This window comes from Plutella xylostella, chromosome 22 (assembly GCF_932276165.1).
Source record: "Plutella xylostella chromosome 22, ilPluXylo3.1, whole genome shotgun sequence".
Lineage (NCBI taxonomy): Eukaryota > Metazoa > Arthropoda > Insecta > Lepidoptera > Plutellidae > Plutella > Plutella xylostella.
In genome coordinates, this window is record NC_064002.1 from 7460191 (window position 1) to 7476498 (window position 16308).

Sequence of the window (16308 nt, forward strand, 5' to 3'; positions counted from 1 at the left end):
AAAAGATTACGAAGTGTTTTGAAATAGCGCGTCAACATAGCAATTAGGCAACTTTAGTCCGAGATGACTGATTAGTTTTGCGGTTTTATATGAATAAGACCTCTAAGTGCCGCCTCGCACTCTCAAATTGAAAACACCATATATTGCGTAGCGTTACGTGCTCTTACGTAGCTCGCAAAGAGAAGTCTGAAAATAATCAGCGCATGCAAACACGCGGGTACGTGACACAGGGTATCGAGTGACCGCCGGACACTATGTCTGTGTGTCACTTATCAAATAACGTAATCGTGAACCGTGAAAGCGTTGGCAGGTGCTTTTGTTTAGCCACGCTCCGCGCTCGTATCACGACAATGTGTGCCAAATGACAACAAGCCGGAATGACAACAAACGACGGACAAATGGAAAAGGAAACCAGACATTAATCGGGTTAAAGCCACCTACTTTCGATCATAAAACGCTGGGCCTAATTAGTAACATGGAAAGTTATACTAAGGACGTGCGTAGGAAATTCTTGCATGCTATAGCTGTAGTCCACGGAGAAATTTGTTATTCATGCTCAATGAAATGCTAACATGAATATGTAAAAATGTTGAATCGAAATCAAAACAAAGGGGACATGCTTGCTTCGACAGCACTGTGATGTAATAATTACATTATAGTATTATCCAAGTACCAAGCTATTAAAATATGTGTACAGTTTGAAAAATAGATATTTAACTAGATGCCATTTGATATAATTTGGTGCTTTATTATGTTACGGGATGAACATAATTACGGACAAATGAGTGCATAATTTGACAACGATTTATTTTACGATTGATGATGATTAATTCTTCATGGAATCACGACTCAGACGAAAAAAAACCACGAATATCCATTTCGGGCAAAATAGTCCCACATCGACGCATCGAATTCAAACACCCCTGCGGCACTGCTATTCGGAAGGTTGTTATAATGAATTCACAAAACCGCACTATCCAAAGACATGATCCATGAATGCGAACTACGAACAAGTTTACGATGCAGGTGCATTCGGCGGCACCTGTCACCGCGGCGGGCAAGTGGGCCAGCACGGGGCCAGCAGTCTAGCACAGGATGTGGACGTGCATTTTATGACTCGTACCGTTCTCATAGACTGCCAGCTTCTCCAGTATAGCGGCGGCGGGCTTGCGGGCGCGGCCCTCCGACCAGTCGCACATCGCACTAGTTGTATACCTACTCTGTGATCGCACGCGGATCTCTCGACTGGCTATAATAGAATGCGATAGGGAGCGTGTCACGGCCACCTTAACAGGATTATAACCTACTGCGCAGGTGGCCGGTGATATAGGACGGCGTAACCGGCTTATGATGAGCCCACGGGTTGGAAGATCAGCTGCGGCCTTGGGGGCAGGGTATTTAGTGTCGCCTTACGCAACCTTTAAAATTTGTGGTGGGAATTTGATACCCGAGCAGGTTTCAGGAATACTTCAAAGCTCAGAAGCAATTTCTGGGTGATTAGGATGGATTAGCTGCTTTTCTGAAAACCTTGTTTATCGATCATATAACCAAGTGAACAAATAAATTAAATGCATTGAACGCGTAATACTGTTTTCTTTGGTAGATTTAAAATTTATAATAGTCCCGCTGCGCCGATAGGTATCTACGAGTAATAATCCAATCAACGATTCGAGTCTAGACGATTACTACTATACACTGTTACACTGTATGCTCAGTTATTCATAATCAGGAAAGCTCATAAGTACCTACTACAAAGATCTAGGATAGGTACTAAGTATAATTTTATTTTGAGTGTGTTTATGAATAACTCGGTTTTCTAGGTCTTTTGGTATATGTAAGATGTACCATTATAGGTAAGTTAACTACTTGTTGCAAAATGATGTCTATATTCATCATGGTGCTTTATTTAGAGTTATCTGATGACTTGATGATGTTATTAGTGTACCTAACCACAGACATTTTTGGAGAAATAATTAGCTAGGTACCCTGGACCTGGTACCACCATGGGTGTTATTGGGAATGCCTAGAACAACGTCGCGTCGGGCCCTAAGCAGATTAATTACGTAAATATAGCTATACATATAAATTGGATCGCGTTAGTACCTTACTTAGGTCTGAAATCAAGAATTTTGCATATAAATTGTACCGGCTGACCTACATGAAACTATGGTATACATAACTACATAGGCACTGTTTATCTAGAGACATTTCATTCCAATGAGGTTTGGCTAACTTTAGCTGCCCTAGGTCCCTAAAAATAATCTAAGTTGAAATACAGTGCAATAGGTTCAAATACATTGAAAAACGATAGGTCAATTTGCGGAAGTCATTAAGTTTCAGACTTTGCTATCATAGGCTTCACACATGACCATTACAATATTATAGCAGTGGTTAAAAGTTACTCAGTTGTTTAGTGTTTACTTTTTACTCACTACTTACTGTAAGGTACTTAGCAGTCACGCAGCAGGTATCAATGACAATGACCGTATTATTTATTTACCACATAATTAGATTCCTTCCTTCCACGTGAAATTTGTTATAAATTACCGGTGTAAGTATGGAATTATCGTGGCGGTTTAAAACATTATCAGTAAGTAAGCACATATCTCGAAGCGATTGAACTCATACAAAGGTATTGATGTAAATATTGCGCGCAACGCAACACCGAAAATTTTAAAAACATACTTAAATGGATAGGCACTTACAAATTTTTGTAGCACTTTCCTCGCACTCTTATGTTATTGTACCATTCACAAAATAATTCAGAGCAAACACAACAATATAAATTACCAAAATATTGGATTGAATCGATTCGCGTTAGCACGGAACAAGCAACACTACCGTCTACGCGGGTTCGCTACAGATAAACAAAACTGATTTCCGCTTTAGCGCAGCGCGCGCAATTTTAGTGTGGCAAGCTATGAAAATCATTCTAACCTGGAAGATTATTTTTTGATGTTGGTTCATTTAAAATTTTATTGTTCTCATGATTTCTTGTATATTTTTATGTAGAAAAATAAAATTTTTGTAGAGGACTTCTTAGTAGTAGTTAACTAATAGGATTATTTTTCAATGTGCACCTAAAAGTGTGTGTCTATGCATCAAAAACACACCTAGCTCAGTCTCAGCTTAGTGCTATTTGAATAAAAATCCATATGCCTATTTACCAAGGAACATATTTTTTCTGTAAATTGGTATAGGTACTTACTATTATTATTATTATTTCTAACTAACACGACTGTGTGTCATAAATAAAAAAATATTCAATTCCATTTACGGAAGGTATATAGGGATTCAGAAAAGTGAAATATTTTGAGATTAATATTTTATTATGTAGAAGTATTCTGTAGTCAAATAAAACAAAGGGTAGTATTTAAAATTATACAGTGGTAACATTATTTAAAAAAATTGGTTCATGTCACTGTTGACATTCATTTGACATTTGACTTGACGTTTACTGATATTTGCAATTCGCCAGGGTTCCGATTTCCTTTTTCTTGTGTATTTCTTAAAATATTGCACTATTCTAGACCTTAAAATGGGCTATAAATTTTTAAAAATTGCCTCTTCTTCCTTTAAGGTAAGATGTACTTATGTTTTTCTATGTGTGACTTATAACTTTGCAGATAAATCTGTCAAACGTTATGCAATGATTTGCTGAGGTCTTTGCGGTATTTCGCCCTTCGGCTTCATTTTATTCGCATATGATTTGATATAGGTTATGATGTTGGAGTTGCCTTTTTCATTATATTATAGAATATTTCCATAGATTGGTCCTTACAAGCCGTATCTGTAGCTTGAATCTCAAACTGACCTTCAAGCATGTGACCGTCACCGTCGTCTGACGAAACTGACACTAGCCGCTATCTTTATCATCACTCTTGTAATCTATCGACAACTTACATCGTTTTTCTTACATTACTTAACAAAACATAGTTAAAAGTTTTAATAATGATCTTAACTAACATCTATTTCAGAGTGGCACAGTTTTGTCCTCAAGGAACTACGCCACCACTCACAATGCTGACCTAGTAGTGATAGGATCGGGCCCTGGCGGCTATGTGGCGGCGATCAAAGCAGCACAACTTGGACTAAAAGTAAGATAAATATTATAAATTTCAATCACATTACTGAAACAAAAAGATGTTCATGGGTTTTGGCCTTGGCATTGCTAAGCAGTGGGAAATAATAAAATACTACAAATATAGGCTACAAAATTAATTGTATAATAGCTAGCAAATATCTATAAAATACTTCTATGGCTCAAATAAATCATTATAAAGTGGTTTTAAAACATCTGAAATTTCAGATAAATTAATATAAAGTACATAAAATTTGTCTTCAATCATATAATTATTATTTCAATTATTTTAGACCATATCAGTAGAGAAGGACCCCACTCTCGGCGGGACATGTCTGAACGTGGGCTGCATCCCGTCCAAGGCGCTGCTCCACAACTCACACCTGTACCACCAGGCCAAGCACGACTTCAAAAACAGAGGCATCGAGACAGGAGAGGTCACATACAACTTCAAAGCTATGATGGACTACAAAGTGAATGCCGTGTCGGCTTTGACCGGAGGCATTGCTATGCTCTTCAAGAAAAACAAGGTTTGTAAATATTGGGATTGGAAGTATTAAATATTAGTCACAATTTTTGTACAGTTACTTGTATAGTTATTTTGAGATAACCAATCAATGATTCTTATAAAAAACAGACTAATTATGATGAATAGTAGTAATCACCTAAAATAAGTTACAATATTTTATTTTATTTTCAGGTTGACCTAGTGCGAGGTGTGGGCACCATTGTGAACCCAACACAGGTCCAAGTGACTGGTGCTAATGGAGTGGAGACCATCAACACTAAGAACATCCTTATTGCCACCGGCTCAGAGGTCACACCCTTCCCTGGTGTCACTGTAAGTTTTCATATAATTCAGCACATCAATACACATTAAAACTATTTATACTGGTATAGGAACAATTCGCGAATAAATTGCTTTAAAATACATATTTTGAGTGTGAATGTGTTAACTGATAAAGTAAAATGAAAGTACTGAGCAAATTATTACGATGTCTATTTATCTTTTTCGTCTTTTCATTTTAACAAACTATTTCTTGCTTGCGAATCCATTCCTATACTGTGTGTGCTACATTTCTGGATTAATCTACATACACCATCAAAAATCATAACACTATATTTTACAAAAGCCTCAATGCCTTCCCATCAGGTTGACCAAACTGCCATTGTGGACTCAACGGGAGCCCTGGCCCTTCAGCAAGTGCCCAAGAAGATGCTGGTCATCGGTGCTGGGGTCATCGGCCTTGAGCTGGGGTCAGTGTACCAGAGACTGGGTGCTGATGTCACTGCCATCGAGTTCCTTACTTCTATTGGAGGTTAGTACTAGTTTTTTTCAAAAAGTTCCTATATGAAACGGATAAGTAGTGAAATTAAATTAATTCATGATTTCTTTTTGTTTTTGTATACTTACCCCTTCCATACAACACTGCACCACATAAATAATTATGCTTATCAGGAAATAATATAAATCACTGCAAAAACAAGTAACAAGGACACCTATAAATACCTCTACAGTTTATCATTTTATGTTAGTGTGTTTGCAATCACTGATATGCAGACTGCAGATTTTATTGATAGGTACCTACTAACAAATTTTATTATTTAGTAGATATAAATCTTCCGAACAATACTACACATTGTCCTGGAACTAACTTTACTATACTTTTATCCCGCTGTTCCCACAGCACCCTGTAAAATCTATTTAGAACTACTATAAATAACCATAATACATTCCCCGACAAACGTAGGAAACATCTTACTCCAGAATTCCCACAGCCGGCTGCAAAAACCACTCACAACCATTACAAATAACCTTATCTTCCCTCTATCAGGTGTGGGCATCGACGGCGAAGTCGCCAAGACCTTACAGAAGATCCTGGCCAAGCAGGGCATGAACTTCAAGCTAGGCACCAAGGTGCTCGGGATCAAGAAGGAGGGCGGCGGCGTTAAGGTCGACGTGGAAGCCGCTAAGGGAGGCAACAAGGAGACTGTGAGTTGTTGTTATAGCTTTGTTAATGTATCCTAATGTGTGGATAGCACAAGAGAAAAGTTGCCACCAGCTTAGAAGGTGTAATGTTAAAATATACTGATGAACGATTGATAATTTTAAAAGCTTATTTAAATAGCTAGAGTGTGTGTTTAAGTATCGATTTTTCTTAATTTGATTTATCTAGTAGAAAATGTGCTACGCTCGCTACATGTTTGCAGTATTTTTCGATATTAACTGCGCTATTTATAGTTTTCATCAAATGAGGAGCGGTACTACAATCTGTGGCGGACTCCTAGCCACTAGTTCAGACGAAGATCAACAGATGGCGCTCGGAACGCAATACAGAGAAGATGTATGGGAACTACGCAAATTACTATGAAAATCCTACATCGCGCATTCGAAGTTTCTCACCTACTCTGCAATATATATAAATCCCCAACGCTAACCGTCGGGCAGCTGCCCGCCAGGCCACACCACCCGGCCTGGTCGGAGGATCCTCCTTTTGCATGGGGATGCTCCAACACCTCCAGCATCTCCATACTGGTGACCCCGTGAAGAACATCAGCGCAGCCTTCTGAAGACCCGCAGAGCAGCCTCCACGCCATCTTCCATCGACTTTCTCTCCTCACCTCAACAGCCGTGCAGCAGAACTCTCAGCAAGCAGCCCCTGGAGCCAACCAGCCAGCATCCGGTCTCAAAGGGCATCATGACCACCAGCATGCAGCGAACGCGCAGGCCTGGTCACACCCTCGACCCACACCAGCAACTTGGCACAGCACACTGCACTTCGGCCGGTCAGCAAGCAGAGCCATCCTCTCCTGGTCGACGCAGCACTCTGCCACCATGCTCCACTGCAGGCTCATCCCGACTCACCGTGGACATCGCCACTGCAGCATCACCCCGACTCACTGGGGACTCCTCACCGCACTCACAGTCCCGACTCACTGCGGACTACGCGGCACTGGCTGGCAATCAAGACTCTCGGCTGCACTGAAGACTATCGCCCTCCGGTCTCGGTGGGGGAGTGATGTGGCGGACTCCTAGCCACTAGTTCAGACGAAGATCAACAGATCAACAACAACAACAACATAGAACAACACCCGGCCTGGTCGGAGGATCCTCCCTTTGCATGGGGATGCTCCAACACCTCCAGCATCTCCATAAATCTATTAGATATGACGTAGTCAGATTATAAGTGGAACAAATATTTATGTTAGCGAATTAGTATTTAACAGATGTTATGCAGTAGGTATATGTGCTTGTTAAAAATACCTTGACCTTCATTTGTAAAATTTCTACTTTTTTTTTTTAATCTAATTTTATTTAGGGATTTTGTTTTCTATAGAAAACATGTCAGTCCCATCATACCCTAATTCCTACTTGAAAATGTGAAAATGTATATGAATACCAATACTTTAAGTTTAGGTTTAGCCCAACTTGTAGTGAACTTGCTTCCGGACCTCAGGGTAACGGGTTTCCAAAATTGAATTTCGTAGAACAAAAGCTGTTTAAAATGATCCCCAGGGAGCACCTACGCTACGCGTAAAAACTGTCTCCATCCCATCGTATCGTATTTATGTTCAGTTATCAAGTAGCTTTCATGTATTTACATAGATGTCACTATTCTGTATTGTACATCGCGGTATTAAGTTATCTTCTATATTCATAACCCTTTGTAATATACCAATAAACATTGCTTCTACTACCAGCGATTCGATCATAAGGCTACCAAGCCTTTTCAGCCTACATATTTGCTGAGTCACGCGCTTTCAATTTACTATACCCATTTTGACACCCTGTATTAATCTCTCTTTACACTTCCAGCTCGACTGCGACGTGGTACTAGTGTCCATCGGTCGGCGGCCGTACACCACGGGGCTGGGGCTGGAGAAGGTGGGCATCGCGCTCGACGACCGCGGCCGCGTGCCCGTCAACAACAAGTTCCAGACTAAAGTGCCCAAGTAAGGAGGATGCTGCTGTTGTTATTACACTATACAGGGTGTTGCAAAATTGGTATACTAAGCCGAAACCTACATGTGCAGCATGCTATATCTAAGCCCAAAACTGAAATCAGAATTTGAAAATTCGCGAAAAAAAATATTCATTTTCCATGAAAACTTTGTTGGTCACGTGTCATTTACTATGGTTTTTTTTTTTTCGTGAATTTCCAATTTCTGATTTCAGTTTCGGGTTTAGATATACCATGCTGCACATGTAGGTTTCGGCTTAGTATACCCTTTTTGCAACACCCTGTATAGTTACACATGGTTCTGTACTGCGACGTGGTGCTAGTCTCCATCGGTCGGCGGCCGTACACCACGGGGCTGGGGCTGGAGAAGGTGGGCATCGCGCTCGACGACCGCGGCCGCGTGCCCGTTAACAACAAGTTCCAGACTAAGGTGCCCAAGTAAGGAACATATACTACCAGGGTGTCCACTATCTGGAAAGTCAGGGAAAGTCAGGGAAAAGTCAGGGAAGCTCAAGGTGGTCAGGGAAAGTCAGTGAAATTGATGGACCCCCTGGAAAGTCAGGGAAAAACTACTATTAAAGCATATTTTTTGGCAAAATTTTAGTATTTTTACGTTATTATTTTAGACGTGAAATACAAAAGTCTTAAAATAAAATCTCGTTTAGTTTATAAATATTTTTGAATGATACATAATATTAATAAGAAATTCAAGAAATAAAAAACTGAATACTACATACTCACTATTGCAAATACAAGAAAGAATCACACGTTTATGGCAAAACAAGAGGGTTTATAACATGTTGTTGTTAAAAAAAAAAATAAGAGGCTGGTACTTATGTATAATTTAATTTTTCATTGCTACCGACCAGATTCACACAGTAAGGCAGATTATACAGAAGACCGAATAGGATAATCAGTCTCTGTGTCTAGTCTTTGTGGACTATGAAAAAGCCTTCGACTCGAGACCAGGGCAGTTTTGAAATCTTTGCATACATGCCAAATCGACTAGCGCTATATCAAGGTGTTAAGGTGTCTGTACAATACAAATATTGGCTGATGATGACAATACAAATACAGGACCACAAGACAAGACCAGATCCAACTGCAACGAGGAGTGTGACAGGGGATGTGATATTTTCGAAATTGTTAACAATGCATTGGAAGATTAAGTCAAAGTTAATGCGAAAAAATAAAAATTGGAACGGACATGGCATAATTATAAATGGCGAGTAAAAACCTCCGCTTCGCGGACGACAGCGTTATTATGACGATAAGTGGTCTAAATGCTCCCAACGTCTAGGCCTCGGTATGAACTTGGACAAGACGAAAGTCATGTTGTTACAATGGTTCTACCTTTTTTGGCATAAGATTTATTTGCCCAATCTCATATTGCATAGTAACGTTTGGTCAAAGTCTCGTTTCGCCGAAAATCGTATGGCATAGATATCGTTTAGTAAAAAGTTATTTCGCATAATTTTGTTTAGCCTAGCAATGGTATGGCCAAATCTTGAATAGCCTAATAATGCTATGGCATAGGTTATACAAACTAATATAATTTGTTTGGCTTTAACTTTGATGGAACGTCTCCCTAATACATAGCACAAACTGGTGTCTTGTATTGTGGCCGCTATGTAGGAAACGCTCCGCTCCGCTTCGCTGCGCTCCGCTTTGCTTTCGACGAAAATGTGCACCTAACACGCTCCTCCTCGCTTTGCTCGTCGTCGCACCTATCTTTAGGTTTCGATCCCATAGAGTTAAATATGGCGTTTGTAATAATTATAATTTTCATTCACTATCGATGTTTTGATCATTAAATATCGTGATTTTCGGGATGTAGGAGAAAAATACCACAATTTGTTCATTTACAACAGTGTTTTTCAACCTGTGGGTCGCGACCCCCTGGGGGGTCGCGAAGCTTCTGTAGGGGGGTCGCCAAAGGGCGAAAAAACTGGGAACTTTAGTAAAAAAACAATAAAGACCATTACATAGTATTAATTTATTAAGAAAGACTCTTACTTTAAAAATACTTTTACTTAAAATTTTCTTAAATGCGAAGGCTGAGCTTGTTTTTTATAAATTAAATTATCTCATCGTGGATCTGTTTTAGTACAATAGACCACATCCACACCGTAAGGCAGATTACACAGAAGACCGAAGAGTATAATCAACCTCTGTATCTAGCCTATGTGGACTACGAAAACGCCTTCAACTCCATCGAGACATGGGCAATTTTGGAAGCGTTGCAGAGATTTCAAATCGACTGGCGCTATATCGAGGAGTTGAGTAGTCATATGTATAAATGGCGAGTACATGTCACACCTCTCTGTTTCGCGGACGAAATCGTTATTATGGCAGAATCTCTGCAGGAACTCAGCTGGATGATGGAAGTGGCCTAAATGCTGCTTCCCAACGTGTAGGCTTCGGGGTATAAACTTGGACAAGACGAAAGTCATGTACAATGCTCACATCGAACCGGAGCCGGTGATCGTTGGTGAGACAACAATTCATTTGGAAAACTTTGTCAGCACATATTCTTCTTGGCCATCCCTGAAAACACGAAGACTAAAGATCTCAACCAGTGCGTCCTGCCAGTGATGACGTATGGTGCAGAGACGTGGGCACTGACGACGGTAGGACTGGTCCACCGATTTAAAGTCGGTCAGCGTGATATGGTGAGAGCTATGCTTGGGGTTTCTCTGATGGATCGTATCAGAAATGAAGTTATCCGTCAGAGGACTAAGGTTACCGACATCGCTGACAAAATATGCAAGCTGAAGTGGTAATGTGCTGGTCATATCTGCCGAAGAACCGATAAACATTGGGTAAACGAGTTCTCGAGTATAGACTACAAATAGGCAAACGCAGCGTGGGAGGCCTTCCTGCCTGGATCAAAGACGACGACCACATGTATACATATTTTTTTTGTAAAGCCAGGTATTTTGTCTTTTTATTTTCATTTCACCCTAGAAAACTTTTATTCAAGATATTTAAATGCTCAAAAAAGTCGGAAAGAAAAAGCTAATTTCAAAAAAGAAATTCCGGGTCGCAATGGCATTAGTCGTACGTACCTATGTACAATTGTACATGGCCACACGTATCCGATGTGTGTAATTGTAAAATAATGTGTTTTTAAATCCGATAAGTATGCGTACTACTTCGAATCCTAATCATGGAGACCATAAATACGTCGTATGGAATGAATATTGTGAATACTGTAACAGTGTAACATACACATACATACATGATATAAAACCGAAAGGGTCAAGGGGGTCGCGAAAATTTTTTTTATTCCAGGGGGGTCGCGTCATGAAAAAGGTTGAAAAACACTGATTTACAACATACTTAATATAGTATTTATTAAAATAATATTAGGAGAAACAAGATTATACCAATATGAACAATTTGAGCAAACGAGACTTAGGTGTTTCAAGTTTGTGCCAAAAGAGTTTTATGCGAAACGAGTCTTATGCCACATAATTCTTGGCAAAGTGATGGTTCGGCCAAAAAAGTTTAGACCATACGAGTTATGCGAAATGAGTTTTGGTCAATAAAGATTATGCCAGATGAGCGGAACCCAGTTACAATGCTCACATCAAACCGGACCCGGTCATCGTTGGTGAGACCACTATCGAAGTTGTGCAAGAATACGTCTACCTCGGGAAGACTATACGGCTAGGCAGAACAAATTTCGACAAGGAGGCGCATCCAACTGGCTTGGGCTGCATTTGGGAAACTCAGTCACATAATATTATCCTCGGCCAACCAGTCAGTACGTCCTGCCAGTGATGACGTAATGTAGATAGGAATGGTCCACCAATTTAAAGTCGCTCAGCGAGCTATGGAGAGAGCTATGCTTGCGGTTTCTTTGATGGATCATATCAGAAATTTAATGAGGTTATCCGTCAGAAGAGTAAGGTTACCGACATAGCTGTCAAAATTGGCAAGCTAAAGTGGCAGTGAGCTGGTTATATCTGTCGAAGAACCGATGACCGTTGGGGTAGACGAGTTCTCGAGTAGAGACCTCGAACATGCAAACGCAGCGTGGGACGCCCTCCTGCCCGCTGGATCGACGACCTTAGGCGTGTAGTCGGTAGTAGCTGGATGAGGAAGGCCAAGGACAGTGGGTTATTGGCTGATGATGATGATGTTGCAAAAGTGGTATATTAAGCCAGGGTCTAAAAAAAGTTTTACGTGCTTTAGAAAAATAATTATCTGGTTCTTCATAGTAAAAAGTCACGCGATCAACAAATTCTATCTAGGAAAGCTAAATTATATTTTGTGAGTTTTCAAAAGTCGTAAAACAAAAATTGTTGAGTCACGAGTCACGTCTTTTTGGCTTAGTATGCCCTTTTTAAAGCCTGCCCCCGTATAAATATTTTACGCAATCGAAGTTTTAATAAGTGTCAAACAAATGACCGAAAAACTTCAAGCTTTCTTTATCTAATTGTAGTAATTGGGTTTCTAATTTCATCTCTGGTCAGGGAAAATTTCTGAAATGGTCAGGGAAAGTCAGGGAAAAGTCAGGGAATTTTTTGTAGCATTGTGAGTGGACACCCTGACTACTGTTGCTGTTAAACTACCTATACAGGGTGTTGCAAAAAGGGTATACTAAGCCGAAACCTACATGTGCAGCATGGTATATCTAAGCCCGAAACTGAAATCAGAATTTCAAAATTCGCGAAAAAAAGGAAACTTTGTTGGTCACGTGACATTTACTATGGAAAATTATTTATTTTTTTCGCGAATTTCCAATTTCTGATTTCAGTTTCAGGCTTAGATATACCATGCTGCAAATTCTGGTTTCGGCTTGGTATACCAATTTTGCAACACCCTGTATGTTACACATGGTTCTAAACTGCGACGTGGTGCTAGTGTCCATCGGGCGGCGGCCGTACACCACGGGGCTGGGGCTGGAGAAGGTGGGCATCGCGCTCGACGACCGCGGCCGCGTGCCCGTCAACAACAAGTTCCAGACCAAAGTGCCCAAGTAAGGACCGTACTGCTGTTGCTGTTACACTATACAGGGTGTTGCAAAATTGGTATACTAAGCCGAAACCTACATGTGTAGCATGGTATATCTAAGCCCGAAACTGAAATCAGAATTTGGAAATTCGCGATTACGAAGTTCATTGCATGTTGAACATAATGTTAAGATATTTAACAGCGGTGATATGACTCAAGAATAATTTTAATGACACATACTATAGCATATACACCAATTTAGTTATCCACCTGAAAGCGTACATCTGTTATGAAATAAATATTTGCGCCGCCGTGGATAGTTTGTAAAGGCGACGATCATATTTGCAAACAATCTCCACGAATTCTCAATGACACTGTAATACTTAAATTAATTGTATAATTTCAGCATCTACGCCATCGGCGACTGCATCCACGGGCCCATGCTGGCGCACAAGGCGGAGGACGAGGGCATCGTCTGCGTCGAGGGTATCAAGGTATTTAAACATAAATTACATCGTGACATACAAAACATCTGAATCGTGATATGTAAAAAAAATACAATATTATGTTGAGTTTTATTTACATACTAGCTGTTCCCGCGAGCTTCGCTTCGCCTTAAAAACTTTTCCCGTGGGAATTCCGGGATAAAAAATAGCCTATTTTCTTTCTCAGGGTCTAGACTACATGTATACCAAATTTCATTCAAATCCGTTCAGTAGTTTTGGCGTGAAAGAGTAACAGACAGACAGACACAGTTACTTTCGCATTTATAATATTGGTTAGGATTAGGATTTGCTAATAATTGTATTAAAAATCTTACTATACTCTCGGACATCATCATCATCATCATCATCATCATCAGCCTTCTATCGCCCACTGTTGGGTATAGGCCTCCTTATTTGTACGCCAATTCTTCCGGTCCTGTGCCGCTCTGATCCACTGCTTCCCTGCAACCTTGCAGATGTCATCGGACCATCTAGCAGGTGGTCTGCCAACCGCTCTTCGTCCGTCTCTAGGCCACCATTGTCTCGGACATAACAAACTTTATGTGCATTCATGGCCATTTAACCAGAAACGTATCACAATCGACCTCTCAACATCTCATTCGCGACACGAGTGTAAAATGTGCATCATAAATTTACAATTCCTTTCATTTCCAGGGCATGCCAGTTCACTTCAACTACGACGCCATTCCGTCTGTGATCTACACCGCGCCTGAGGTCGGCTGGGTCGGCAAGACCGAGGAGGATCTTAAGAAAGAGGTAATTAAGTTTATTTTTGCATTACAAATGTGTAAAAGAATCTTAGCCAAATATTTACCGCATTGATTTATTTGTAAATTTTTATCTAAAATCTTTAACTCATTCTGATAAGTAGAGTATATAAACAAGAACACGACTGCCATGATAGAATTATTTACTATTTTGCTAGTATGAGCTTGAATGGGGAGGACTCCTATACCCTGCAGTAGTTAGACATAGGCTGAAGAAGAAGATGAAGAGCTTGAATAATTATTTTTCTGCAGATGGCTGTTTAGGCATTTTTCCGATAGTGAAACACTTACAACTCCACATTAAAAACAAAAATACTAGTTATACTTATTTTAAACTTTTCTCCACTCGTCTCACAGGGCCGCGCCTACAAAGTGGGCAAGTTCCCGTTCCTGGCCAACTCTCGCGCGAAGACCAACGGCGAGCCCGACGGCTTCGTGAAGGTGCTGTCCGACAAGGCCACCGACATCATCCTCGGCACGCACATCATTGGACCCGTGAGTGTTTCAAATATATTTACTAATTATAATAACTAGCTGTTGTCCGCGATCGTTTGGCGTTTTTTTCGCCTTCGCCTCCGCGTTTTCCCGTGGAAATTCCGCGATTACAAGTGGGCTATAATATAATCGAGGGTTGCTTCCTACAATACCAAATTCAATCAAAATTTGCTGTGAAATGATGCATTTTGCGCTGGTTCTAGAGATCACGTGACGTGAGCGCGCAGTACGACATTTTGTCGTGTGCCATGTATTTCGTAGGTATGCTATGATTAACACGGTCAAATCGGTACCGATACACTTTTGAATAATTACGCGTCATCATATTCTGGGAGAAGCAGTTGAATAGATTTATGAGTGTTTTGTAGATAACAACTAATGTTATACAAATATGATATTAATTCTGTAGGTACAAAGTGGCACTGATAACGCAGGTTATAATGATAAGAACGCGAAGATTTTGTAGTTACTGTGTAAGGTTAAAATTTAACCATATATCGTGACTTTAAATTTTAATTTATTAGATTCTCACAAAAGTTTATTTGACATCGTAACTTGCCTTCAAACGACTTCGAAAGTTTAAAAAAATGTGCATTTATGAGCAATATTAAAAAATTATGTTACACATTTCACACTCTTATGTCATTTTTCGCAGGGTGGTGGTGAGCTGATCAACGAGGCTGTGCTGGCGCAGGAGTACGGAGCGTCCGCCGAGGACGTCGCGAGAGTGTGCCACGCCCACCCCGTAAGTTTACCCTTCTTAGCGGAGAGGTGACAAACATACTTGGCTTGTTACCATGATCAAGGCAATCAGATTAGCATTAGTCGCTTATTTTTCTTAGCTTGGCGGTGAAAAACACTGGCGTTTTTCTTTGTGTTTAGCCATGCCGGATTAGCGACAAATAGAAGCTGCGTGAAGCTTGTCTTTATATACTTGAAGGCCTAGCACGGAGCGCAAGACGTGTTAAAAGTTTTGCGTCGCGCTCACTCACATGGCATAAAACTAAGATTATTAATCTGATGTATGATTAACTAAATGATTGTAATATTTGTTTCAGACATGCTCGGAGGCGTTGCGTGAAGCGAACTTGGCTGCGTACAGCGGGAAACCTATCAACTTCTAAGCATAGATTTTATATGTGTAATTTGTAATGTTCAAGTTACCGCCAGGGTCAAATTAGTCTTAATTCCGCTCTCAGGAATCTTGAATGAATCTGATGTGTATTTATTTCGGAATATATGAAGGTGTGTAAAGTAGTCCTCCATCACTGTGAATAAGCCCTAGTTTCGTCAACACAACCCCTACTTGTAAGTGATCTTATATCTATTATTTATTTATTGTGTTGATTTCATTCCGATCACCTCTGCCTTCATAAAACCGCATTTACCGCAAGTAAATGTAATTGTACATTCGTGTATTTATTTTCTTTTGTAAATAGATTTACAAGCGAAATACAATTCTGTTAATTTATTTTTATTGTTTCATTTTGTCAACATGGTATTATTTCATGGTAAGAACCTAGGACCTGACTTAT

The 16308-nt window shown here is 40.1% G+C and overlaps 2 protein-coding genes across 2 annotated transcripts in view; one reads left to right on the forward strand and one right to left on the reverse strand.

Annotated features, from left to right (window-relative positions):
- LOC105396440 (protein FAM107B) overlaps window positions 1–2879 on the reverse strand; it is a 29291-nt gene extending 26412 nt beyond the window's left edge. The window contains exon 1 of the mRNA XM_048628916.1: window positions 2706–2879. The gene's annotated coding sequence lies outside the window, so the exon portion shown is untranslated. The remainder of the gene's footprint in view (window positions 1–2705) is intronic.
- A 543-nt stretch (window positions 2880–3422) lies between these two features.
- On the forward strand, window positions 3423–16244 carry LOC119694941 (dihydrolipoyl dehydrogenase). The gene is made up of 12 exons (XM_048628901.1): window positions 3423–3580; window positions 3978–4097; window positions 4375–4611; window positions 4782–4922; window positions 5235–5400; window positions 5917–6074; window positions 7899–8035; window positions 13412–13499; window positions 14166–14267; window positions 14636–14773; window positions 15429–15518; window positions 15832–16244. Exons 1-12 carry the CDS (start codon window positions 3539–3541, stop codon window positions 15895–15897), a joined length of 1485 nt encoding a protein of 494 aa, XP_048484858.1. The 5' UTR covers window positions 3423–3538; the 3' UTR covers window positions 15898–16244.
- Window positions 16245–16308: the final 64 nt, after the last annotated feature.